Here is a 27,757-nt window from a genome sequence, read left to right as displayed (position 1 = left end):
AAGCCATGCAAGGTACCAACCAGCACATCGGGAGCAATTTGGGGTTCAGTGTCTTGCTCAAGGACACTTCGACATGTAGACAGGAGGAGCCGGGATTCGAACCGCCGACCCATGGATCATTGGACGACCTGCTCTACCTCTTGAGCCACAGTCGCCCCAAGTGTCACTGTTGCACAGCCTAACACACAGCCACACACATGCCAGGGAGGAGGGCTTGTACAGTACAGTGCAGTGCAGTGCAGTGCAGTGCAGTGCAGTGCAGTGCAGTGCAGTGCAGTGCAGTGCAGTGCAGTGCAGTGCAGTGGAGTGCAGTACAGTACAGTACCACTGACTTCAGACGGGTCTGATTGTTTCCTTTTTTATCGGCCCAGCCCACAAATTACCATGCATTTTGGTAAGGTCGGCTTCGGGAAGAATTTTAGATCTCTATATTGTATTCACAGGAAAAAAAGAGGTTATGAATTGAACAGCTTTAAGGCCACATCTCTCCACCGTGCTCTTACGGGTCTTACCTGAGATCGGACAGCTTCTCCCCGTTCCACCTGCGGATCACAGAGCCCAGCTTGGCACCGTACTTGAACTCCGTAACGAGACCCAGCCCAAAGTACTGACTGGCCTTGACCGGCTCCCCACCCAGGTCTATGACCTGTGGGGGAGACAAGAGGCAGGGAGAGAACCAGTTAACTGTTTTACTACTAACTAGAGAGACAGCGAGCTCCACTTGCGACCGCGACGGGTCGCTTCGACGGCTGTCTGAGTCGTCGCAACGAGTGCCCATCGTCGCGGGTGCCTGACTCGTCCCGACGGGTCGCCACAGGTGCCCATCGTCTCGACGGGCGCCTGTTTTTGTCGGCGTTTCTGAGTCGTCGCGACGATTGCCCATCGTCTCGACGGGGGCCTGTTTTGTCGCGACGATTGCCCATCGTCTCGACGGGGGCCTGTTTTTGTCGGCGTTTCACCCGTGCGTCGGAGAACGGGCGCTCGTGCTCGCATCTGCCTCTCTCCCTCCTTCCCTCCATCCTATGTGTGTGCTTCCCCCCCCCCCCCCCACCCGACCGCCTCCCCCTGTGGGGTAGGGGGTCGGGTGGGGGTCCCTGCGGACCTTTGGGGGGGGGGGGGGGGTCCGGGACCCCTTGGGAATCCCTTTACGCATGCCTTCATTTGTCCCCGTGAATTGCTTCCATTATTTTAATCCAATAACCATATGTTGCATCACATTTTATCGATTGATATAACTTCAATAACCTCCGGAAATAAGGATTTTTTTTTATTCGATTTGAACGTTTAATGGCCTATTGAAAAGACAAGTGTTTATTTATTTTTTTCCTTTTACGCACGAGAGAGAGAGAGAGAGAGAGAGAGAGAGAGAGAGGGGGGGGGGAGAGAGAGAAAGAGAGAGCGCACGCACGCAGACGGAATGTGTTCACGCTCGTCCTTCTGGGGGGTCCCCGGGAGACCCCCCCAACGCAATAGATAACACAGAAATCACACTATACAATGCATTTACATTCAGCCGATCTACGAGCTCATATCTGCTTCTTTGCGAAAGCCGCGCATTGCGACGTATTCTGTCTGTCTGTCTGTCTGTCTGTCTGTCTGTCTGTCTGTCTGTCTGTCTGTCAGCGCACGCTGACAGACAGACATGTTTAAGTTTTCCATTGAACTATTCAGCACCGAAATAAATTACTCATCCATTCATTAATGCATTCATTCATTCTTTCATTCAATTTACTGCAGTGCAGCTGGTACCTTTCTCCCTCCACATTCTATGTAGGCCTATAGGTCCTCATTCACAACGGCGTTTACGCTCATACCGTTACGTAACGTGAGCGGAGCGTGAGCGGACAGGCATTTACGTGGATTCCCACATTACGTGGGAATTCATGAACTTGAACGTGAACTTGACGGTGACGTCGGATGGTCGGAATCTCCGCTAAAAGCTGCGCCAGCTCAGAGGGTCGTGTACTGCTTGCGTAGATTTATTCAGAAGGCTTTAGTCTTCATTCTGAATCAATTAAAATTCCCCAAATCTCAGATAAAATATGTAGGAATGTGTCCAAAACATTGGTCAGCACATAAAAAAATGATAGCTTATATAAAAGCCAAGTATCACTTGTATGCCTAAATGCAAGCATTCTAGAGGCAGGTTAGCCTAGAGTCCCATACAGAAACTGCCCCTTCAAGCCCGACACCTTTTTATTTATTTATTAGGATATTTCTAGCATGCGCGATTGCGCTGCTCACTTGACAGCTTTCTACTCGCAGTGCAACGCGTTGTGAGCTTGTAGATCGGCTCTCGCGGACTCGCGCTGCATGTTAAAAAACAAACTCACAATTATTATAAGAACATACACTTATCTGCATTCTGCACTGTACGAATCCAACGTTGTTTAGTGTAGTAATGCCTGCAGTAGGCCTATTGAAATTGTTTTGTTACGGAGCTCCTTTGAGTCACACTGTCGGTGTGTGTGTGTGTGTGGACAGTCCAATCTGGGTGAAATTCACATTGGAAAATGAATATAACGGCGAGCCTGGCCCGGACAGAACAGATTATTTCTATGGTTCACAGACATGCCGGTCTGACAGACAGACAGTAGTCACGAGGGCTAATTAGCCCTATAAAAATATAGAAGTCCACATTATTGCATCAGCGCGTGCAATTCGGCCAGTCATAGTTTTAAGCCAGTGCACCTTAATTAATTATAATATGGGGAACTTATAGCTAGGCTGTAGGCTACTATATTGATCTCATCATGAGATCAATCAAGTTTGGTGCCAAATGTCCCGTGAATCATTTTAATATGACGACATCATGAAATGAACCTGCACTTAGATCTGACAAAGAGGAGGCTACCCGCCGTATATGGTTGAAAATTTAAATAGCTATAGGCCTATGCCTACGTGTCCATGATCAGAACAAATCCATTCTCCACATGGCATTCAGACAGATGACAGTGAGATGATATTAATCTATTCCCCGCATGAATCAATGCAGCTCTGATAAAAATATCGGATATATATGTTTTACCTCTGCAAAGGTGTGAGTGAGCAATTGTTCAATAGAAAAGAAAAGGCTTTATAATATAATTGCCAAGTATAGGCTAGCTTGCTGCCTTGGTCCCGAACTTAAATAAATAAATGGCCAAGCTGCATTTTATACCGTAAGTCAGCTTGCCATTGCTGTAGCGGTGCGGAGCAGCGTTCACCGTTTTGTAAGCATGGGAAAATGATTTATATAGTTTAATGGTAGGCTATAGACAATATAAAGAATCACGCACAAATGTAATGGTATATGGATGTAAAAAAAGAGACTGCAGGTGGTGGTCGTCGCTCTGGCGCTTGACATGGTCAGATCATTTTCTTTTAATTTCCTGTCCTTTGATGGATTGAGTGTCAGTTTGTACAGTTTGTATGGTAGGCCTATAGTGGTATACTTTATACAATGGTGCAAAAACTTGTTTGTGGTCCTGTGGAATTATGAAATTAATAGAGGGCTATATTCATGATATATCTGCACAGCATGCACTGACTGACCGCGGCAGTATAGCCTAATTTCTTTCCAGCAATCATTTTTATTTAAATTTGTGAAGCCACTATACTGGAAAATATCATTATTTTGTTGCATTCCGTCAGGAGGACCTCTATTTCGTTTGAGCTGTAAGGCCTATAGTTCTTTTTTTTTTTTTTTTTACTGCTGTCTGCTGAGTCATGCTTGACGCCTTTTATGGTGTGAAATGGGGCGTGGATCAATGCAAATGAAGTTATCCGGTGATTTTCCGATCATTTGGCACCCGCTCGCATTCACCTGCGTACCTCACAACATACACCTGCGTACCTGTGGTACACACCGCTCTTTGAATTGCACGGCAAAACAACGTAGCGTGATCGGACGGAATTTCCCGCATATGTTTACGCTTCCGTTACGTTATCTATTGCGTTGGGGGGGTCTCCCGGGGACCCCCCAGAAGGACGAGCGTGAACACATTCCGTCTGCGTGCGTGCGCTCTCTCTTTCTCTCTCTCCCCCCCCCTCTCTCTCTCTCTCTCTCTCTCTCTCTCTCTCTCTCTCTCTCTCGTGCGTAAAAGGAAAAAAAAAAATAAACACTTGTCTTTTCAATAGGCCATTAAACGTTCAAATCGAATCAAAAAAAATCCTTATTTCCGGAGGTTATTGAAGTTATATCAATCGATAAAATGTGATGCAACATATGGTTATTGGATTAAAATAATGGAAGCAATTCACGGGGACAAATGAAGGCATGCGTAAAGGGATTCCCAAGGGGACCCGGACCCCCCCCCCCCCCCCCCCCCCCCAAAGGTCCGCAGGGACCCCCACCCGACCCCCTACCCCACAGGGGGAGGCGGTCGGGTGGGGGGGGGGGGGGGAAGCACACACATAGGATGGAGGGAAGGAGGGAGAGAGGCAGATGCGAGCACGAGCGCCCGTTCTCCGACGCACGGGTGAAACGCCGACAAAAACAGGCCCCCGTCGAGACGATGGGCAATCGTCGCGACAAAACAGGCCCCCGTCGAGACGATGGGCAATCGTCGCGACGACTCAGAAACGCCGACAAAAACAGGCGCCCGTCGAGACGATGGGCACCTGTGGCGACCCGTCGGGACGAGTCAGGCACCCGCGACGATGGGCACTCGTTGCGACGACTCAGACAGCCGTCGAAGCGACCCGTCGCGGTCGCAAGTGGAGTTCGCCCCTCCTGACTAACTAACTAACTAACCCTAACCCTTGACCGGCTCCCCGCCCAGATCTATGACCTGTAGGGAAGCAAGAGGCAGGGAGAGAATTGGTTGGTATGACGGTATCACATAAAGCACAGAGTGCCGAGCTTGTAGATCTGCTATTTTTGAAAAATCATGGAAATGTGGCGCAAATCTTTGAATATTCTTTCGTTTTTAACTCAAATCTTTGTTTCTGTGGGGTCCCTGGAATAGATAGATAACACATTTTGAGAAGGTGGTCGGCGGCCAATTACATATACGTTTTGGGGTCCTTGAACATGAAATAGTTTAAGCACCACTGATATAGAAACATAGGTTTTGCAGAAAAAACTGTCATGATTTTGAAAACCTTTTGTAGGTTCTGGTCAATGCAGAGCAACTTACAGTAAGTATTAAGAACAACCCATGATAATACAAATGCATAGAAATAGTCATCAAGAATCATAAGCAAGCTTATGATTCTTGATGACTATTTCTAGTCATCATAAGAACCTTTCATCTGTCTAACAGTAGAATATCTGTTCAATGAAACTATGAGAATACACGATATAGTGCTATGTCTACATAAAATGTGGTCCCCTAGGGTAGGTACACTCACAAAAAACATGCAGTAAACCTGGTCTCTAAACTGCCTCCCCCTGGCCAGCCGGGGCGCCTGATGGAGGGGAAAGGAACTGGTTGGAATAACGTGTTCCTTCCACGCGCTACGTCCAACCAGGGAAACTCCCCCCTGTCAGGTGTAAAGGAGCAACTTGGACACTAAGGCATGAAGGAAGCATGAGTTCAAGTCCGTTGAGCCCCATGTCCCCCATATATGGGGACTAGGTTGGCGGAGGGTGTGTAGAGCCCAGGATCACATTAGATAATTGACACAGGGGTGAAAAATGGGTTACAAAAATCGTGGGATAAAATTATATAAAAAAATAAAAAAAAGGCTAAGTTACATAAGTTGAGTTATTTGCATACAGGATATAGGGCAAGTCTTATGAGCTAAGATGGAGTCTGAAAAGGTGGGTTTTCAGACTACAGCGGAAGATTGAGGAGTGAGTCTGCAGTTCTGACTGCAATGGGGAGTTCATGTTCATTCCACAGTTTAGATTGAGGAGTGAGTCTGCAGTTCTGACTGCAACGGGGAGTTCATTCCACAGTTTAGATTGAGGAGTGAGTCTGCAGTTCTGACTGCAACAGGGAGTTCATTCCACAGTTTAGATTGAGGAGTGAGTCTGCAGTTCTGACTGCAACGGGGAGTTCATTCCATAGTTTAGATTGGGAGTGAGTCTGTAGTTCTGACTGCAATGGGGAGTTCATTCCATAGTTTAGATTCAGGAGTGAGTCTGTAGTTCTGACTGCAACAGGAAGTTCATTCCATAGTTTAGATTGGGAGTGAGTCTGTAGTTCTGACTGCCATGGGGAGTTCATTCCATAGTTTAGATTGGGAGTGAGTCTGTAGTTCTGACTGTAATGGGGAGTTCATTCCACAGTTTTAGAGCCAGAAGGCAGAAGAGAATATGAGATTAATCAACAGAAACTGGCCGAGACGTGTACAGTACCTCTTGGTAGACGAGAGGTCGCGACCCCGGAGGGAACCAGGCGGTGTTGAGGTGGTGCAGCCGGCCGTAGATGACCTGGAGGTCGTCGGGCCACATGTGTTTGCAGGCGTCCACCCTGAAGCCGGCCACGCCCATGTCCAGCAGGGTGTTCATGTAGCGCACGATGTGACCGCGCACGTGTTCCTGGTCCTGAGCCAAGTCCAGCAGACCCGCCAGGCGGCAGTTACGCACCTGGACCCACACACACACGCACGTACGCACGCACGCACGCACGCACGCACGCACGCACGCACGCACACAGATGTTTTTCTTTAATATACAGGGCATACTATTTATGTACAGTGGTGTGAAGTAACTAAGGATTTTACCCAAGTACTGTACTTAAGTACAATTTTGAGGTATTTGTACTTTACTTGAGTATTTCCGATTTCCAACACTTTCACCTTTACTACATGTCAGATCCAAATATTGTACTTTTGGCCATTTGAAAAATAGCCGATGTACAAGTTCACATCGGGACACATCCTGCACATCCTGTTATACTTTAGCTATCGAAAGATAGCAGATCTACAAGCTCATAGCGAGGCACCGAGTGCCGCGCTACGAGCTTGTAGGTCTGCTATTTTTGAAAAATCGTGAAAATGTGGGCCAAATCTTTGAATATATATTCTTTCAGAGCGAACGTTTTTAACTCAAATCTGTGCTACTGGGAGGTCCCTGGAACTACATATTTTCAGATGGGGGTCGGTGGCCAAATACAGATAATTCTGTGGGTCCTTGACATGAAAAAGGTTGAGAACCACTGACATAGAAACATGGGGGATTTTCAGAAAACTGTCAGGATTTAGAAGACATTTGTAGACTCGACCTCAGGTCTAAATGGGGGGGGGGGGGGGGGGCGAGAGGGGGAGAAGGGGGGGCGAGATGGGGAGGGGGGGGGGGGGGGGGGGGAGGTATATTTGCAGAAGGGAAGAAGAGAGAGGAAGAAGAGCAAACATATACATCTCTATCTGCGTCTACTTTACTAAAGGTTATCCTTCATAGCGGCGGTTTAAGAGGATCTATGATCACCTGATGGATGTCCTGGCGGTAGCTCTCGATGTTCCCGCTGGCGGTGGTGCATCTGTCATCGTTGAAGTGGCGCGCGGCGTAGGGCACAGATGGGAAGGCCCGGGCGCTGGCGTTGAAGTATGAGCCGCAGGTCGAGCGCTGCTGCCGGCGGCTGCCCCCCTGCTCCCCCTCCCCCTCCGCGCCAGATGAGCACATGTGATTGATGACCACGTCGGCGTAGATCTTCACCTGTGGGCGAGAAGAGAGTCAGGAGACGGTGGAGGTGGCAGCAGGTTGCAGGAGGGAGTCACACACACAGATCGGATGCACAGAGATTAAAATAGGGTGCATGTTGTATCCCAAAACACAGTTTATGTGTGTTTAAGGGACGATATAAACCAACGACCTCTGCATCCACGGGATGCACTAATGTACTACTGTACTGTTTTTTTGTTCTAGTTTATCTTGCTAGCTTTAGTTATAATAATCATTTCTTCTTCCGTTTTCTACATGAATATAACCACATAAAAACCATATAAAATGAAATGTGAGTTAAATGCTGCAATTTGTAAAAATGGCAAAATATGACTCCTAACGTGGTTGAAGTGGCACTCATAAAATGGGACTCATTTCTAAAAGACCATCCCTGCATCCTGGGACTCATTTCTAAAAGACCATCCCTGCATCCTGGGACTCAAATAAAAGACCATCCCTGCATCCTGGGACTCATTTCTAAAGGACCATCCCTGCATCCTGGGACTCATTTCTAAAGGACCATCCCTGCATCCTGGGACTCATTTCTAAAAGACCATCCCTGCATCCTGGGACTCATTTCTAAAGGACCATCCCTGCATCCTGGGACTCATTTCTAAAAGACCATCCCTGCATCCTGGGACTCATTTCTAAAAGACCATCCCTGCATCCTGGGACTCATTTCTAAAAGACCATCCCTGCATCCTGGGACTCATTTCTAAAAGACCATCCCTGCATCCTGGGACTCATTTCTAAAAGACCATCCCTGCATCCTGGGACTCAAATAAAAGACCATCCCTGCATCGTGGGACTCAAATAAAAGACCATCCCTGCATCCTGGGACTCAAATAAAAGACCATCCCTGCATCCTGGGACTCAAATAAAAGACCATCCCTGCATCCTGGGACTCAATTCAATTCAATTCAATTTTATTAAAGTGTCAAATCACAACAAGTTGTCTCAAGACACTTTACAACCACCCAGAGCAAGCAATATTGCGACAATGGTAACGAAAAACTCCCCTTTAGGAAGAAACGTCAGGCAGAACCCGACTCTAGGGTGGGCGGCCATCTGCCTCGACCGTGTCGGGGGAGAGGGGGGGGGGGGGGTAGAGGGGAATAGGAAGAAAGAATAGAAGAGAGACTCATTACATTGAAAACCTGTTTGCATGCTGCAGGTTTTACATTCGTTTAAAACCTGGGCCTGAAAATCCACCTTTCAGCACAAAGGGAGAAGAAAAGATTTTGTTTCAGTAAAAAGTGTACAGTATTTGTTAAAATGTGGTTTTTATGTGGACACGCCCACCGGTTCATTAAGTAGGCCTGTGCCTGGTTTTGTTTTTATGTGGACACGCCCACCAGTTCATTAAGTAGGCCTGTGCCTGGTTTGGTTTTTATGTGGACACGCCCACCGGTTCATTAAGTAGGCCTGTGCCTGGTTTGGTTTTTATGTGGACACGCCCACCAGTTCATTAAGTAGGCCTGTGCCTAGCCTCGGTCCCAGGCTCACTTAACTGCGAAAAAGAAGAGCCTGGTCACGACCTAAGGCAGAGAAGCTATCGAAAGGCGGGACTTCCGCCGTGTAACCCCCCCCGGAAGTTAACGTTTTTTGACCAATCGCAGCGTTGTGTTCCCGAAAATGTATTCCCGCTGAAATGATCATTGGGTGGGGACTAGTAAACACAGCCGCACCGCGTGACGTAGTTATCTTACACGCAACACTTCCGCCACTTCCGCTGATAGTCTTTTCAGCGTAGGTCTTGGCCAGGGTGGCCTGTGCCTGGTTTGGTTTTTATGTGGACACGCCCACCGGTTCATTAAGTAGGCCTGTGCCTGGTTTGCCTGCAAAATAACACTGACAGCTATGAGGTGACGAAAGCTTGACCTGCATAGCAACGGTTGCTGAAATATATGGATTGGCATTGATTGGACAATCTCCTTTTGGGGGTGGGGTTTAGCAAAAGGGCTAATTAGAGCACATTTTCCAACACTGATAATTTGATGACCGGCAGAAATGTTCTCTCCGGTGTAGGAGACAGAGCCGGTCTCATTTAGAAGCTGCACAGTCTTACTAACTGTTCGATATCGTGTTAATGTTAAATCACATCATCCCCGTCACTATCCTTTACCCCGGCGTTGTTGCACCTGCAGACCATGTCCCGGAGCTCCTGTTCCGTCCCGGAGCGGGAGCACAGCTTGTAGCTGACCGGCTGGTACCGCTCCCACCACGGCCTCCAGGGTTTAGTTATCACCACGTTCTCACTGGGAGGAGAGATCTACACACACACACACACACACACACACACACACACACACACACACACACACACACACACACACACACACACACACACACACACACACACACACACACACACACACACACACACACACACACACACACACACACACAGTCAGGCTGGTAGCGCTCCCACCACGGCCTCCAGGGTTTAGTTATCACCACGCTGTCACTGGGAGGAGAGATCTGATGGAACACACACGCAGACTAATAACAAAAAGACATTTCAGGAACAAGTCAGGCGCAGTATAGCTACCTGCACTCCGTCGAACCCGTTGGGGCCCAGGAACCTCTCGCATTCCTCTGCGATGTCGTTCCAGCGCCACTCGAACAGATGCACGATGGTCGACCCTCCGCCGCCAACCCGCCTCCTTGTCTGAGTGTTGTTGTTGTTGTTGTGGTGAAACTGGGCCAGACTCAACCCGAGACCCAACGCAACCAGGGACAGCTTGGTCCTCACCTGCTCCACACAATTCAATTCAATTCAATTCAATTCAATTCAATTCAATTCAATTCAATTCAATTGAGCTTTATTGGCACGTCGAGCCAACACGTCGAGCTCAAACGTTGCCTTCCACGCCAGGAAGCTCTCCATCGTGACCACCGTGCCTCTGAAAGCCACCTCTTCCGCCTGCCTCTCTCTCCGCCTCGCCGGCTCCTCCTCCTCCTCCCGTCCGTTTCTCTTCCGATCCACCGTTTCGTTCAGTTTCTCCTGAAGCGCCGACACCAGGGTGAACACCATCACCGTGCCCAGGTTCTCCTCGGCCTGTCGCGCAGGAACGCAAGGATGTCCTCCGCGTCGGAATCCTCCATGTTCTCCCGCCGTGAGTCCATCATCATCTCCCACAGCGGGGGCTCGTCCGGGTATCTCTCCACGTAGGTGAACTTCAGGGTCGCCTCCAGCGCCGCTTCGTGGCTTCCCCCACCGGCGGCGTCCGATGTTACGGTGATGGCAAAGCTGGCGGGCTGCTCCGACAGAACCGTGAAAGAACCCTCGTAGATGGACTCCACGGCCTCCAGCTCGTTTCTCTGCTCCTCTGCGTAATCTGTCATTTTTGATTTATTCTATCTGAAATTGTCTGACGTTGTTATTATTAGTTAACTCCATCGCGGCTGTGTGCGGACATGTGCGTGCTCACCACAGTGGGCTCACTGGCCACATTTACCACAAGCCCTGATTTACTATCATCCCTGATGATGGGATTTTGAGTGACCGAAAAAATGCACAATTTCATATTAGTCGCAATTATAACATGTATAATAAACCTTCTTTGGGTGGGGATACTTTCTCTATTTGGACTTGACATCCTGTGTGAGACTGTTGGTCTGACATCCTGTGTGAGACTATTGGTCTGACATCCTGTGTGAGACTGTTGGTCTGACATCCTGTGTGAGACTGTTGGTCTGGCATCCTGTGTGAGACTATTGGTCTGACATCCTGTGTGAGACTGTCGGTCTGACATCCTGTGTGAGACTGTTGGTCTGACATCCTGTGTGAGACTATTGGTCTGACATCCTGTGTGAGACTGTCGGTCTGACATCCTGTGTGAGACTGTTGGTCTGACATCCTGTGTGAGACTGTCGGTCTGACATCCTGTGTGAGACTGTCAGTCTGATATTGTATTGGGAAAAATACAAAACATTCTCCAAAGGATCTCATGGGTGAGATATTAGTTCTGGGGGGCCAGTTTTAGTCCCGGACCACCTGTGGTCTACCCCTGCTATAGCCATGTTATAGCCATGTTATATATAGCCATGTTATAGCCATGTTATATATAGCCATGTTATAGCCATGTTATAGCCATGTTATATATAGCCATGTTATAGCCATGTTATAGCCATGTTATAGCCATGTTATATATAGCCATGTTATAGCCATGTTATATATAGCCATGTTATAGCCATGTTATAGCCATGTTATAGCCATGTTATATATAGCCATGTTATATATAGCCATGTTATAGCCATGTTATATATAGCCATGTTATAGCCATGTTATATATAGCCATGTTATAGCCATGTTATATATAGCCATGTTATAGCCATGTTATATATAGCCATGTTATAGCCATGTTATAGCCATGTTATAGCCAGGTCACACAGATTGCGCACTGCCATAACCCTTGTCCCTAAACTATTGAGGCATTGTTTTAATTACCATTTTGGAAGAAAAAAAATGTAAAGAGAAAAGGAGAAATGTTTAGCAAAACAGTACAAAAATGCCAAAACGTTTTAGGCCTATGGGTTAACCTGATAAAATGCCAAAACGTTTTAGGCCTATGGGTTAACCTGATAAAATGCCAAAACGTTTTAGGCCTATATGGGTTAACCTGATAAAATGCCAAAACGTTTTAGGCCTATGGGTTAACCTGATAAAATGCCAAAACGTTTTAGGCCTATATGGGTTAACCTGATAAAATGCCAAAACGTTTTAGGCCTATATGGGTTAACCTGATAAAATGCCAAAACGTTTTAGGCCTATATGGGTTAACCTGATAAAATGCCTGATAAAATGTGCTCTTGTTTTTATTCTGGGATTGATTTCCTCTCCTATACATCATCAAACTCAGACTTGTTGCATCAAAACAAGTGTTGATTATTAAACTCTATAGTGTTTAGCTTCATGCATCATATTATTTACCAGCAGCAGATGGGGGGGGTGGGGGTGCAGATGGTGGTGGTGGGGGGGGGGGGGGGGGGGGGGGTTGCAGATGGTTTGTGATTAACAGTAGATTAATTATTGTTACAACACTGGCGTAATCAATGCCACGGTAATTTAGTAAGCAAGCAGCAACACTTAACCCATTCTGGACGGGAATGGTGTTTTAAGCATAATACTTTAGCTATTGAAAAATATCAGATCTACAAGCTTGTAGCGAGGCACTCGGTGCTTGTAGATCTGCTATTTTTTAAAAATTGTGAAAATGTGGCGCAAATCTTTGAATGCATATTATTTCACAGCGACTCAAATCTTTGCTTTTGGGAGGAGGTCCCTGGAACAACATATTTTCAGATGGGGGTCGGAGGCCAATTATACATATATTTTTGGGGGTCCTTGAACATGAAAATGTTTGAGAACCACTGACAGAAAACTGTCAGGATTTAGAAGACATTTGTAAAATCGAGCTCAGGTCTAAATTGGTTAAATGTGAATGAAATGTAGTTACGGTGATACATTCAGCTTGGCATGTTAAACCTCAGCAACATATTCAAAGTAGCTTGCATTATTTCACCATTAGTGTATATTGCTGCAACCTTAACTGCAACGATTAGTGTATAGTGCATGACGCATGATTCATGATAACTACTTTTTATATATGTGATGTATGCCATGCTTTTGTTATTGCTTAATGTAAGTCGCTCTGGATTAAGAGCGTCTGATAAATGCCTAAATTGTGAATTGTAAATTGTAGTGCTGCTACCTTAAAGGGACACTTCACCCTTTTTGCCAAAAAATATATATCAATGACGTTTATAAGATTTAGAACACTTTCCTGGCATTATTTTTTGTGTTATCTCTGGGTTTAGATATTTTAGATTAACGGGTGGCTCTGACGTCAGAGACACTCTTCCGTATTGCTACCGGACTACATTGTCTCCTCACACTGCAGCTAGACCAGCCCCAAAACACAGCCGTCACGGACACTGCGATTTGTTCCACCTACAACCTTCGTTGACCGCACCCCCACATGCGCATTTGTTATTGTGTTTGTGTCATGTCGCTGTCGTCAGCAGAGCAGCACCAGAGAGACGCGCTATGTTGCCACGAATCCCCCCCCCCCCCAACCCTAGATTTATTATAATGATATGAAGTGACTTGCCATAAACCATCCATTAACTCCCCATTCATCCAATTTGCATCTGCTTGTATTAAACAACATTAAACTCACCAACATTGCAGCTGTAGGGAAAGCTTGAATATCCACTTTCAAACTGCAAAGCTTTTGTTTCATAAAAATCCACCGAATCTTTTTCCCACTCAGCTCTGCACTTAGTTTTTCTTCTTTTTTAGTTCTATCTCACTACTAGAACTTTCTGACTCTGAGGTAGATAAGATTTTTGGCTGTCAACAGCATCCATTTGTTTTTTCAATGTTGTGGACGGGAGCGTGGTGAAATAGTTGCTAAGATACGATCTGCATAGTGATTGGCTCTGCTGCATGCCTATGAAGAGTACTGACCAATGAGCTGAGCCTAGCGCCCTTCCAGACACCAGGTTCCAGTTAGCCTGGCTAATAAGCCAGACTAATATCACACAACACTGTCGCGGTATATCAGTCTGGGCTGGCTCCACTTGGATTTCATTTCCCGGGGAACATTTTCTCTTTGACGCAATTGGTCAGAGCTACTGTCAGTCAAAAGTCTCAAGCGTTGAACGTCACTGTACCAAAGCCCGCCTATATTGCATACCGTGTCCCGATTGGTCCGACCTGTTCTCTGCTGTAGGAAAGAGGCGTGCTACTGAGCCTCGCCAGACCGTAATCCGCTGGTAGGCAACTTTTTTTTGCCAACGGCTGATTCGGTCTGGTTTATTAACCAGGCTAGGTTCCAGTGTCTTGCTTTCCTGTTCCTATAGCTCAGTCGGCTGCCCTTCTTATTACTGCATGGGAGCGAGTGACTGAGAATCACCATAACGCGCTGTCATTTTTCCACGAGACAAAAATACGGGATTAAGTGCGTCCCGTATCGGTTCATTACGGGACAGGTCTTTTAGTTGCCAAATACGGTACGATCGTATCTTAGCAACTATTTCACCACGCTCCGGTCCACAACATTGAAAAAACAAATGGATGCTGTTGACAGCCAAAAATCTTATCTACCTCAGAGTCAGAAAGTTCTAGTAGTGAGATAGAACTAAAAAAGAAGAAAAACTAAGTGCAGAGCTGAGTGGGAAAAAGATTCGGTGGATTTTTATGAAACAAAAGCTTTGCAGTTTGAAAGTGGATATTCAAGCTTTCCCTACAGCTGCAATGTTGGTGAGTTTAATGTTGTTTAATACAAGCAGATGCAAATTGGATGAATGGGGAGTTAATGGATGGTTTATGGCAAGTCACTTCATATCATTATAATAAATCTAGAGTTGGGGGGGGGGGGATTCGTGGCAACATAGCGCGTCTCTCTGGTGCTGCTCTGCTGACGACAGCGACATGACACAAACACAATAACAAATGCGCATGTGGGGGTGCGGTCAACGAAGGTTGTAGGTGGAACAAATCGCAGTGTCCGTGACGGCTGTGTTTTGGGGCTGGTCTAGCTGCAGTGTGAGGAGACAATGTAGTCCGGTAGCAATACGGAAGAGTGTCTCTGACGTCAGAGCCACCCGTTAATCTAAAATATCTAAACCCAGAGATAACACAAAAAATAATGCCAGGAAAGTGTTCTAAATCTTATAAACGTCATTGATATATATTTTTTGGCAAAAAGGGTGAAGTGTCCCTTTAATGTGGTTGTGTTTTAGCTGCTCTGCTGTGAACTGTAGGCTATATACGTTTAAACTGAATAGAATGTTATTATGTCCTCCTCCCCAGCCAACTGTTTTATGAACACAATTAACAGTATCGTGCATTTTGTGGTCAAGATTCTGCAACAAAGGGACTGTATAATAAGGCCTATTATAACAGACATAATTGAGTACATGGATAATGGTCTTATTAAGCCATTCTGGGCGGTAACCCCTTTTGGTGTTTTAAGCATACTTTAGCAGACCTACAAGCTCGTAGCGCGGCACTCGGTGCCGCGCTATGAGCTTGTAGGTCTGCTATTTTTCAGTAGCTAATTTTTTAGCTAATATTTTGAAAAATCGTGGAAAATGTGGCGCAAATCATTGAATGTATATTATACTGGGGGCGTTCCTGGAGCAAAATATTTGCAGATGCGGGCCGGGGGCCAATTACAATTATTTTTTTGACATGAAATATTGAGCACCACTGATCTAGAAACATGAGGTATTTCACAAAACTGTCAGGCCTAAATGGGTTAAAATGAAAGAAATGTGCTCTCAGTCTCTCTCTCTCATTAGTGGTAGTTTGGGAACTGAAACTGCATCTATAGTTTCTCGTTGATTGGTTCCCAAAGTGGGGTCTGGGGACCCCCAGGGGTCCTTGGGGGAGTTCCAGGGGGTCCCCAGCTAAATGATAGTTTGGAACCAAATGGACCCTTATGGGTCTGTAACTCTGAGTGTAGGCTACAAATTTGTACACTCTCAGTTAAATTATTAACAGTGGTTTTACGATATAAATTGGAGTCCCATAGATAGAAATATGCTTCTAAATCTCTGGACTGATCTGTGCAATCTTTAATACTTTTTTTTTTTTTACCTTTTGGTGATCATTAAAATGTCTAGAACATGTTTTATTTATTATTGTGAAAGATATCCCCCAAATTAAAATTATTAATTTATTATTATTTTAATAATTATTATAAATGTGCATAGCCTACATTTTGCATAAAACTTTTTTTTAAACATAATTTCCTCTGCAAAGTCCTAGTGGTACAAAGGTTGAAATCTGTTTTTTGCAAGTAGAAATATATATATATATATATATATATATATATATCCGGGTCTTAATGGGGGTCCACCGTAGCCTATTGCATATCAAACCAGCTGGGGGAGTGGGGGTCCATTAAATTAATATGTTTCTGAACCATTCACTGCTAGAGACTTATCGGAGTTACACTGACATATCTTTTCAAATGGGGGGGGGGGGGTCCGCAGCCTAATGAATGTCAATGTGGGGGTCCCTGACTTGAAAAGGTTTGTGACCCACTGCTGTATGTAGTTATAGAGGGGTGGTTATAACTTATAATGCGAACATAGTCAGCCACCTGTTCTGTCTACAAACAAAACACACACTTAACAAGTGTCTTTAGCAGTAAGCTACTATAACACCATTTACTCACCTTCATTCTTGCAACTTTACACTCTTGCAAGTTCTAACCAACACTTTGGCAGACTGCTACTAGTTGCAGCAGCAAGAAGAACTCTTCTAAAACAGAAAGTTTAGCAGCAGAGCACTGTGTCTGTCAGACACTCTGTCAAACTATGCTAAAGCTACACACTACAGTATGCTAACCTTGTGACCGATGCATTGTGGGAAATGTATGCTCCTTGAAATGTAGTTCTCAGCCAGTCCAGTGGTCCTCAAGGGGGTTCCAGGTGGTCCCCAATGATGTTACTGCTACATGATGGAGAGTTGGTAACCAAATGGACCCTTATTAGATCTTTATAACTCTTGGGAGCATACAATGAAACCAAATGGACCCGTACAAGAGTTACATTATTGTTAAACATCTGGCATTATTTAATTCTACACAAAGTCTACACATAATTAGATAATGTAGAAGAATTGTTATTTTGATCAACGTTTGTCCCGTTATCTCTCCTAATGGTACCAACATCAATACAGCCTGTTATCTCTCCTAATGGTACCAACATCAATACAGCCTGTTATCTCTCCTAATGGTACCAACATCAATACAACCTGTTATCTCTCCTAATGGTACCAACATCAATACAACCTGTTATCTCTCCTAATGGTACCAACATCAATACAACCTGTTATCTCTCCTAATGGTACCAACATCAATACAACCTGTTATCTCTCCTAATGGTACCAACATCAATACAACCTGTTATCTCTCCTAATGGTACCAACATCAATACAACCTGTTATCTCTCCTAATGGTACCAACATCAATACAACCCGTTATCTCTCCTAATGGTACCAACGTCAATACAACCCGTTATCTCTCCTAATGGTACCAACATCAATACAGCCTGTTATCTCTCCTAATGGTACCAACATCAATACAGCCTGTTATCTCTCCTAATGGTACCAACATCAATACAGCCTGTTATCTCTCCTAATGGTACCAACATCAATACAGCCTGTTATCTCTCCTAATGGTACCAACATCAATACAGCCTGTTATCTCTCCTAATGGTACCAACATCAATACAGCCTGTTATCTCTCCTAATGGTACCAACATCAATACAACCTGTCATCTCTCCTAATGGTACCAACATCAATACAGCATGGAAATGTGGACAAAATCTTATCTTACGTTTTGGGTCTGAGAGGCTAAATGTCATCAAATGGTGGTCCATGGCTCAAATGCTCAATACATAATGAAAACCACTAGAATAGGCTGTATTTCAGGCATTCGCCCCCAAAAAAAGGGGGGGTGAAATGTTTTTTCTCTTAACCTCTGAATCGGTCTTGAGAGATTACTGTGAGTAACCCTTACAGGTCCATTTGGATTTTTCACAAAAATATCCACCACTTAGCAAACATGGCGATGACCCCCATAGAACATGAACATCAAAAATTAAATGAGTGGGGAGACAATACACATACCTTGGATACATTTATTTCATGAATGGCAGGACCTTTACAGGCCTGCTTGATGTTTTTTTACTTCAGTTTTTATTATTTTGTTTTCAAACAACAAGTGTGATTCTCAGAACTTCAGATAGACATGACAGGTGTTTTCCTCCGTTGGGTTCACTCTCTCCTCCTCATCCTGCTACAGGATCACAGATATCCCAGGGATTCTTGAGGACAGCTTAAAAAAAAATATTCTCCAGCAATTTCCCAGAGCCTTGTGTGTTGGGTTTGTTTGCCTGCCATTGTGTGTGTGTATGTATGTGTGTGTGTGTGTGTGTGTGTGTGTGTGTGCATGTGTGTGTGTGCATGTGTGTGTGTGTGCTCACGCGTGAGTGCGTGGTATTGTCGGAGCTTGTTGACACCCAACCATCTGCCGCTCAGTCAATCTAGCCCATTGAGACCCGAGACTGGATTCTACAAATGTTTTCTAAAATCACGAGTTTTCTGAAAAAGACTATTTTATGACAAAGGAAGCACCCCAAAAATGATCTGTATTCGGCCGCTGACCTCCATCTGAAAAGGTTTTGTAGCAGCCAGGGACCGCTCAGAAGCAAAGGTTTTAGTGTAAAAACAAAAAAGAATTGCTATGAAAGAATTATAATTATATTCAAAGATGTGAGACACATTTTCACGATTTTTCAACAGCTATTAAACAGCGTATTCATGTCCTCACTGTATTGCATTACTGCTATTATTTTTAATGTTTATGCCTTGCTTTTCTTTTTTTTTCTCTGTAAAGCACTTTGAGCTGCATTTCATGTCATGAAAGGTGCTATACAAATACAATTGTATTATTATTATTAAAGTTTAAAATACTGGTTCAAGTGGTTAAAAGCTATGAGGCGACCCAGATGCCTTCCAGGTCTCAAAGGGCTAGAGCTCAAATACATTTTCCCATCTCTCTATATTTACTCGTCTGTCTGAAATGAATCGGTGATGAGGAGAGAGGTGGCGATGATGGATTCTACTCATCCTCCTCGACAACACCTTCACAACGTTTCCAATTATCATCATTTGACCGAGTGGGGTGGGAGGGGGTGGGAGGGGGGACAAAAAAGGGCGGAATGTCAAATAGATAGTTTGAATTAAAAGTTTTATTTAAACAAAACACTAGACAAAACAAAAAGAGAAAACACACACACACAAAAATGATAGCCTTTTCCGACAAGCCATCACCTCTGCGATTGTAAACCTGCAAGTCAGAGTCAGACAAGACAAGAAAGAGGGTATTGTAAAAAATTAAGTTTTACACATTCCAAAATACCATCAGGATTCCCACACATCTTTTACCAATGAATGAAACGGCCGCTAATTGTTTAATCAAACGATCGACTCTGCTTAATACGCTATACCCGACATTTGTTTAATGCGTTTAATTCGCCGTTTTAAAATAATTAAAAAGAAACAGCGGATTTATCTGGGACCTGATGACAAGGCCGTCAGGTTATGGTGACGAAACCGGAAATTAAGTCAACCTCTGGGCTGCTAGGGCTTCTGGGAAATTGAGCCCAATGCAAGTGGACGGGGGGTTTGTCTGGACTACAACACCTCTTGGAGGCGGATCTTGTAGCGCATTGTCATGGCCGCTGGTGATGATGATCAAAACAAGCCGACGGACTATTTTTCGCCGGATTTTCGTCGCTGAAAGCTGCAAATACTTCAGCGTATGCTCTAAAGGTAATAAAACAATCTCGGCAGCGTAGAATATTTGATTAAATAGCGGGTAAAGCGTTTTATGGAGTCAAACTGTTCATTTATAATACATTTGAATGATCCACCCTAAACCGTGGTTAAATCCGCCCTCCGCAGGTCTGTAATAGCAATCATTCAGCTCCATAATGAGTCTCTTACTCCTGTGTGCCACAACGCCCAAAGACAGGCAGTGTGGAAACACTGAAGCATAGAATATAGAATGCTATCATTATATTCCACATTTTGGAATAGAATATAATTTTGGATCACACTGCAGCACGTGGTGAGCTTGTAGATCTGTTATTTTGCTGGCGTACTGTACTGGTCTGGTACACATTAGGCTGCAATAACGCTGCTCGTTTGGCGAATAACGACTTATGTTACATGTTTTGGAAAAAACGTTTTTTTTATTAACAAAATCAATAGAGCACCGAAGTCTGATATCGGTAGAGGGCGCTAAGTCCACGGGTTCATGTACTTTATTATTTGCATTGTAATCCCCATAGGAGGATTTTAGATCGCCTCATATAAGAACTGTGTTTGAAAAATAAACATGTCATCCAGGCCGTTTCACTCATATGGATTATCCATGTTGTTCTCCATAGAGAAATGACTTCCGTGAACCAGGCAGAACCAGGGGATGAGTGGGTGACTTCGGCGCTCTATAGCCAAAAAACAATGCAGCCAACAATTTCTTCCAGGACCAAATGATAAATTCCAAACTTTTTTCCAGGACTGGAAAATGTTTTTTTTTCATTCTTTTTTTTCATTCCCCCCCCCCCCCCCTAATTTCATGGCCCATGCTTGTTTACAGATGTTGTAGTTTAATAATTACATGCGTTAGATTAAAAAGGTTACATTTAATTTAAGTGCAACTTCATATGATACAATCTTCTGGTCAAAAGGATATGCCACAGGACAAGGATACGAAACGGTCCCTTGCTGAGCCACAACGTCACAAAGGGTTGACGTCTTCAATAAATAAAGTGCAAACAAGACAACAGCCAACAGTTACAATGACAGTAGAAGCAGCTGCAACATCAGAATGACTTTGGCCTCTAACACAGTGGTGGAAAGTATCTACTGTAATGTAGGGGTGACTTTGGCCTCTAACAGTGGTGGAAATATCTACTGTAATGTAGGGGTGACTTTGGCCTCTAACAGTGGTGGAAATATCTACTGTAATGTAGGGGTTAGGGTTAGGGTTTTGGCCTCTAACACAGTGGTGGAAAGTATCTACTGTAATGTAGGGGTTAGGGTTAGGGTTTTGGCCTCTAACACAGTGGTGGAAAGTATCTACTGTAATGTAGGGGTTAGGGTTAGGGTTTTGGCCTCTAACACAGTGGTGGAAAGTATCTACTGTAATGTAGGGGTTAGGGTTAGGGTTTTGGCCTCTAACACAGTGGTGGAAAGTATCTACTGTAATGTAGGGGTTAGGGTTAGGGTTTTGGCCTCTAACACAGTGGTACAAAGTATCTACTGTAATGTAGGGGTTAGGGTTAGGGTTTTGGCCTCTAACACAGTGGTGGAAAGTATCTACTGTAATGTAGGGGTTAGGGTTAGGGTTTTGGCCTCTAACACGGTGGTGGAAAGTATCTACTGTAATGTAGGGGTTAGGGTTAGGGTTTTGGCCTCTAACACGGTGGTGGAAAGCATCTACTGTAATGTAGGGGTTAGGGTTAGGGTTTTGGCCTCTAACACGGTGGTGGAAAGTATCTACTGTAATGTAGGGGTTAGGGTTTTGGCCTCTAACACAGTGGTGGAAAGTATCTACTGTAATGTAGGGGTTAGGGTTAGGGTTTTGGCCTCTAACACAGTGGTGGAAAGTATCTACTGTAATGTAGGGGTTAGGGTTAGGGTTTTGGCCTCTAACACAGTGGTGGAAAGTATCTACTGTAATGTAGGGGTTAGGGTTAGGGTTTTGGCCTCTAACACAGTGGTGGAAAGTATCTACTGTAATGTAGGGGTTAGGGTTAGGGTTTTGGCCTCTAACACAGTGGTGGAAAGTATCTACTGTAATGTAGGGGTTAGGGTTTTGGCCTCTAACACAGTGGTGGAAAGCATCTACTGTAATGTAGGGGTGCATGATTATGAAATTATGACCGATATCCAATTATTTGCAGGGTCATATCTGCCGATACCGATTCTGATATTATACAGAGGACCACAATGGAAACAAGCCAATAAGGACCTATAGGGGCTTATTGGCCCCCAAAGCCTGTTAATAAAGTATTAAATCAATCAATAAATAAATAGTATATACTCTTCAAGTGTCTGTTTTCACAACTGAATGAGATGAGTACACACATTAAAACGTAGAAAAATGTAAAGTTTATTTTTACTTAGGATTTTACATCGCATTTGATTTGGCTTTTGTTCTAGACTAGAGGTACTAGACACTTTGGATTTATATTGATCTCATTGATGATTTTAAATGTATTTCAAAATAATTTTGCGAGTGAAAACCGATTAAATAATCTGTATTATTTTAAGACCGTTCCGATATGGCATTTTTATCCCATTTGTATGGCCGATTCCGATTATGCTACCGATTAATCGTACATCCCTAAATGTGCATTTAACTTTTTGAGGTAGTTTAGAGCAGGGGTTCTCAACCCGTGGGTCGCGACCCCTCGGGGGGTCGCCAAATTATTTTAGGGGGTCCCCAAATTATTTTCCAAAAAAAGAAAAAGAAAAAAAGGTTTCTTTTTAAATTTTATTTTCACGATTTTTCAAAAATAGCAGACCTACAAGCTCATAGCGCGCCACTCGGTGGCGCGCTATGAGCTTGTAGATCTGCTATTTTTCAATAGCTAAATTATAACAATGCTTAAAACACCAAAAGGGGTTCCCGCCCAAAATGGTTTAAGGTTATTGTAGCAGTCAATTTATATTGGGGGTCGGGAGGGGGCGGGGCGGGGGTCCCGAGACATTGCCAAAGCATTTCCGGGGGTCCCCGGCCAAAAACGTTGAGAACCCCTGGTTTAGAGCATCTCCAATGTTCAATACTTTTACTTCTATTCCACTAGAGGGAGGCAGATACTGTACTTTTACTCCACTACATTTATTTGAAAACAAACTACAGTTACTTTTAAGTGGTTAGTGTATTTATTTAAATGTATTTTGTTATTGATGGACACTGGACATGTGAAAATAGATGATCTACAAGCTCACTTGAGCAATTTTCAAAAGATTGTTTTAATATACATTTTAAAATGGGCATAACGAATACTTTGTACTTTTTGTACAATTTTTTTATACCAATACTTTTGAACTCAAATAAATGTTGAATTCCGGACTTTTACTTCTATATTACAGTACTGACACTTTACTTAACCCATTTAGACCTGAGGACAATTCTACAAATGTCTTCTAAATCCTGACAGTTGTCAGTCATTCTGAAACATATGTCTTCTAAATCCTGACAGTTGTCAGTCATTCTGAAACATTTTAATGTCAAGGACCCCCAAAATGTATTATGTAATTGGCCGCCGACCTCCATCTGAAAATATGTTGTTTCAGGGACCACCTCAGAAGAATATATATTCCAAATTTGCGCCACATTTTCACGATTTTTCAAAATTAGCAGATCTACAAGCTCTTAGCACGGCACTCGGTGTCACGCTATGAGCTTGTAGATCTGCTATTTTTCGATAGCTAAAGCATAACATAATGCTTACAACACCAAAAGGGGTTCCCGCCCAGAACGGGTCAAGTGAAAAAAGCGAGTAATGTTTTTCTTTTCCACCACTGTTAAACACTTCATGTTGTTTATTAAAGTGTCCTCTGTCTCTCCCACCCGTTTACCTCAGCGTCTCCTCGCTCCCTTCTTGGCGTCGCCGGCGTCTGCCTTGGGCCTCGCTGACCTGGCAAACTGCTGTGGGCTCAGAGTTAAGGACCTTTACAATGTTTAGCAGACGCTCTTAATCCAGAGCGATCTAGAGCAAAAGCAAGAACTACACATGATCAACACATCAAATACATAAGACAATTGTCATCAGGGTCAGGACCTGGTGGAGTTTAGGGCCAGGACCTGGTGGAGTTTAGGGTGAGGACCTGGTGGAGTTTAGGGTGAGGACCTGGTGGAGTTTAGGGTGAGGACCTGGTGGAGTTTAGGGCGAGGACCTGGTGGAGTTTAGGGTGAGGACCTGGTGGAGTTTAGGGTCAGGACCTGGTGGAGTTTAGGGTCAGGACCTGGTGGAGTTTAGGGTGAGGACCTGGTGGAGTTTAGGGTGAGGACCTGGTGGAGTTTAGGGCGAGGACCTGGTGGAGTTTAGGGCCAGGACCTGGTGGAGTTTAGGGTCAGGACCTGGTGGAGTTTAGGGTCAGGACCTGGTGGAGTTTGGGGTCAGGACCTGGTGGAGTTTGGGGTGAGGACCTGGTGGAGTTTAGGGTCAGGACCTGGTGGAGTTTGGGGTCAGGACCTGGTGGAGTTTGGGGTCAGGACCTGGTGGAGTTTAGGGTCAGGACCTGGTGGAGTTTAGGGTCAGGACCTGGTGGAGTTTGGGGTCAGGACCTGGTGGAGTTTAGGGTCAGGACCTGGTGAAGTTTAGGGTCAGGACCTGGTGGAGTTTAGGGTGAGGACCTGGTGGAGTTTAGGGTGAGGACCTGGTGGAGTTTAAGGTCAGGACCTGGTGGAGTTTGGGGTCAGGACCTGGTGGAGTTTGGGGTCAGGACCTGGTGGAGTTTAGGGTCAGAACCTGGTGGAGTTTAGGGTCAGGACCTGGTGGAGTTTAGGGTGAGGACCTGGTGGAGTTTAGGGTGAGGACCTGGTGGAGTTTAGGGTGAGGACCTGGTGGAGTTTAGGGTGAGGACCTGGTGGAGTTTAGGGTGAGAACCTGGTGGAGTTTAGGGTGAGGACCTGGTGGAGTTTAGGGTCAGGACCTGGTGGAGTTTAGGGTCAGGACCTGGTGGAGTTTAGGGTCAGGACCTGGTGGAGTTTAGGGTGAGGACCTGGTGGAGTTTAGGGTCAGGACCTGGTGGAGTTTAGGGTCAGGACCTGGTGGAGTTTAGGGTCAGGACCTGGTGGAGTTTGGGGTTCAGATCAAGTCAAACCAAGGAATCAGAGAGAGTCCGATCGAGGCCAGATCAAATTAAAGTCATATGATAACTAGTCAGATCTGGCCCAGAATAAGCTGTATTATTATTTCAACTGTTGAAGACAGTCCTGGAAATGACGTAAAGATCATCCCCATATGGGCTGTGATCTGGACTAGTCCTGAACGTAAAGATCATCCCCATATGGGCTGTGATCTGGACTAGTCCTGAACGTAAAGATCATCCCCAAAGATGGAGTCTGAAGAGGCGGGTTTTCAGACTACGGCGGAAGATTGAGGAGTGAGTCTGCAGTTCTGACTGCAATGGGAAGTGTATTCCATAGTATTGGAGCCAGAAGGGAGAAGAGTCTGGGACGTGTGGAGCGTTGTCCTGGGTGTTTTAGAGAAGGGAGAAGAGTCTGGGACGTGTGGAGCGTTGTCCTGGGTGTTTTAGAGAAGGGAGAAGAGTCTGGGTTGTGTGGAGCGTTGTCCAGGGTGTTTTAGAGAAGGGAGAAGAGTCTGGGACGTGTGGAGCGTTGTCCTGGGTGTTTTAGAGAAGGGAGAAGAGTCTGGGACGTGTGGAGCGTTGTCCTGGGTGTTTTAGAGAAGGGAGAAGAGTCTGGGACGTGTGGAGCGTTGTCACGGCTCTGCCAGCCTCTGTGTTAAAAATAATAAAAAAGCCACCTCCAGTGGGAGGAAACTGAGCCCTCGATCCCCACAGATGAGTGTTTGACCTCCATCAGACGCTCCACAAATCCCAACACTTCCTTTGATCGATATTAAATAATGTTCTTCTGATGTCGCAGGTTTCAAAAAAAGGAATTTAAGAAGCCACTGACTGTGAAAGATCCAACGTCGCTGAACCAATTTAACCCATTTCGACCAGAGGACGATTCTAAAACAAAAATGTCTAACAGTTTTCTGAAAAACCTGTTTCTGTCAGTGGTGCTCAACCCTTTTCATGTCAAGGAACCCCAGAATTATCTAGCAGATCTACAAGCTCGTAGTGCGGCACTTGGTGCTGCGCTATGAGCTTGTAGATCTGATATTTTTTTTCAAAAGCTAAAGTATAACATAATGCTAAGAGGGGTTCCCGTTCTGAATTGGTTAAAGATGGTTCTCTGGCAATAGTGGATGGACTACAGTATAGTTTTGCCATTTTGGGCGGGAACCCCTTTTGGTGTTTTAAAGGATTATGTTATACTTTAGCAATTGAAAAATAGCAGATCTACAAGCTCATACGAGCTTGTAGGTCTGCTATTTTTGAAAAATCGTGAAAATGTGCCTCAAATCTTTGAATATATATTCTTTCAGAGTTTCAGTTTTTAACTCAAATCTTCTCTGCTTCTGGGGTGTCCCTGGAACAACATATTTTCAGATGGGGGGACGGAGGCATATTACATATAATGTTTGGGGTCCTTGACATGAAATATTGAGAACCACTGATATAGAAAAAATATAATTTTAAAAATACATTTTTTTAATTTTTCGACGTCAGGCGTAAATGGGTTAAAAGAAAACTCATGATGTGGATCTAAAAAGGGTCTCTGGATGTCTGCCTGAAAAACAGAGGTACGGAGACCTCACGCCTCCCCGTGTTCCTCCAAATCCTCCGGACTAAACAGAATAATCCTGCTAAATCTCAAAGGGGTCGTCTTCTTTGTTTTTTATCTCTACATCAGCATTTTAAAATCTTCAGTGCAGACTACGGTACATGTAGTCGCTGTTGGGCACAAAGCTTGTATGCAGTCGCGTGCACAGATAGACACTAGGGGGTGCTAGAGCACCCCCTGCCCTTTTGGCAATGTGCCCTTTTGAAAAAAAAAGAAAAAAAAAAGATTTTTCAAAAATAGCAGACCTACAAGCTCATAGCGCGCCACTCGGTGGCGCGCTATGAGCTTGTAGATCTGCTATTTTTCAATAGCTAAAGCATAACATAATGCTAACACCAAAAGGGGTTAGTCAGGCCTGAATGGAAATTGCAAGTGAGATTTGTGTTTAGTAATTATTGTACATTACATTTTTATTAGGGTGATTTTGCCGCTCCGCCCCGGAATAGTTTCGACCAAAACGAACGCCTGCGCAGTTTGCCACGCACTAGGCCTGTCGCGGTGGTAGAATGTCCCCACCGTTTCCGCCGGGCTCCTCAACAAATGCTTGTCAAATAAAACGCTGCTATCAGGGGGGCAAGTAATGTACCCGCCCACCGGGAACACCGTGACATGGCACAGTGACATGTCACAGACTCCATCATGGCCCGTAGCACTTGCCCTAGCCCCTTAGATCAGGGGTTCTCAACCCGTGGGTCGCGACCCCTCGGGGGGGTCGCCAAATTATTTTAGGGGGTCCCCAAATTATTTTCAAAAGAAAAAAAATAATATTTTTTTTATTTCTTTTTCACGATTTTTCAAAAATAGCAGACCTACAAGCTCATAGCGCGCCACTCGGTGGCGCGCTATGAGCTTGTAGATCTGCTATTTTTCAATAGCTAAATTATAACATAAATACATAATGCTTAAAACACCAAAAGGGGTTCCCGCCCAAAATGGGTTAAGGTTATTGTAGCAGTCAATTTATATTGGGGGTCGGGAGGGGGCGGGGCGGGGGTCCCGAGACATTGCCAAAGCATTTCCGGGGGTCCCCGGCCAAAAACGTTGAGAACCCCTGCCTTAGATAACACTTTATGTAGACTTAGATAGTATTTTAAACATTCTTATAGCTTGTTACGTAGACAGCACTAGAATTGCATTTTATGT

The 27,757-nt window shown here is 44.7% G+C and overlaps 2 protein-coding genes and 1 pseudogene across 5 annotated transcripts in view; all 3 read right to left on the bottom strand.

The window, feature by feature from the left end:
* Positions 1-16,919, bottom strand: part of LOC306913522 (alpha-amylase-like) — a 91,156-nt gene extending 74,237 nt beyond the window's left edge. The window contains exons 1-6 of the mRNA XM_079490236.1: positions 16,786-16,919; positions 10,143-10,346; positions 9,717-9,863; positions 7,358-7,585; positions 6,287-6,517; positions 513-646 (exon numbers count right to left, since the gene is read on the bottom strand). Of these exons, the coding sequence (XP_079346362.1) occupies positions 513-646; positions 6,287-6,517; positions 7,358-7,585; positions 9,717-9,863; positions 10,143-10,346; positions 16,786-16,791 (950 nt within the window). The 5' untranslated portion in view covers positions 16,792-16,919. The remainder of the gene's footprint in view (positions 1-512; positions 647-6,286; positions 6,518-7,357; positions 7,586-9,716; positions 9,864-10,142; positions 10,347-16,785) is intronic.
* Positions 10,401-10,939, bottom strand: LOC306912789 (RWD domain-containing protein 1-like; annotated as a pseudogene). The gene has a single exon. The product of its transcript is annotated as an RWD domain-containing protein 1-like (transcript).
* A 2,430-nt stretch (positions 16,920-19,349) lies between the features above and the next one.
* The window catches only part of rnpc3 (RNA-binding region (RNP1, RRM) containing 3), a 50,824-nt gene continuing 42,416 nt past the window's right edge, over positions 19,350-27,757 (bottom strand). For 2 of the 3 annotated variants that reach the window (XM_079490233.1, XM_079490235.1), the window contains exons 15-16: positions 23,773-23,842; positions 19,350-19,465 (exon numbers count right to left, since the gene is read on the bottom strand). In XM_079490233.1, coding sequence (XP_079346359.1) covers positions 23,774-23,842 — 69 coding nt within the window. In that variant the 3' untranslated portion in view covers positions 19,350-19,465; position 23,773. Of the gene's footprint in view, positions 19,466-20,810; positions 20,938-23,772; positions 23,843-27,757 lie in introns of those variants that run through there. The other variant, XM_079490234.1, reaches the window with a different exon arrangement.

Source organism: Electrona antarctica (genome assembly GCF_951216825.1).
Source record: "Electrona antarctica genome assembly, chromosome: 20".
Taxonomy (NCBI): Eukaryota; Metazoa; Chordata; class Actinopteri; order Myctophiformes; family Myctophidae; genus Electrona; species Electrona antarctica.
Note: the sequence above shows the minus strand (reverse complement) of the source record. Positions and strands in the feature narration are given on the sequence as shown.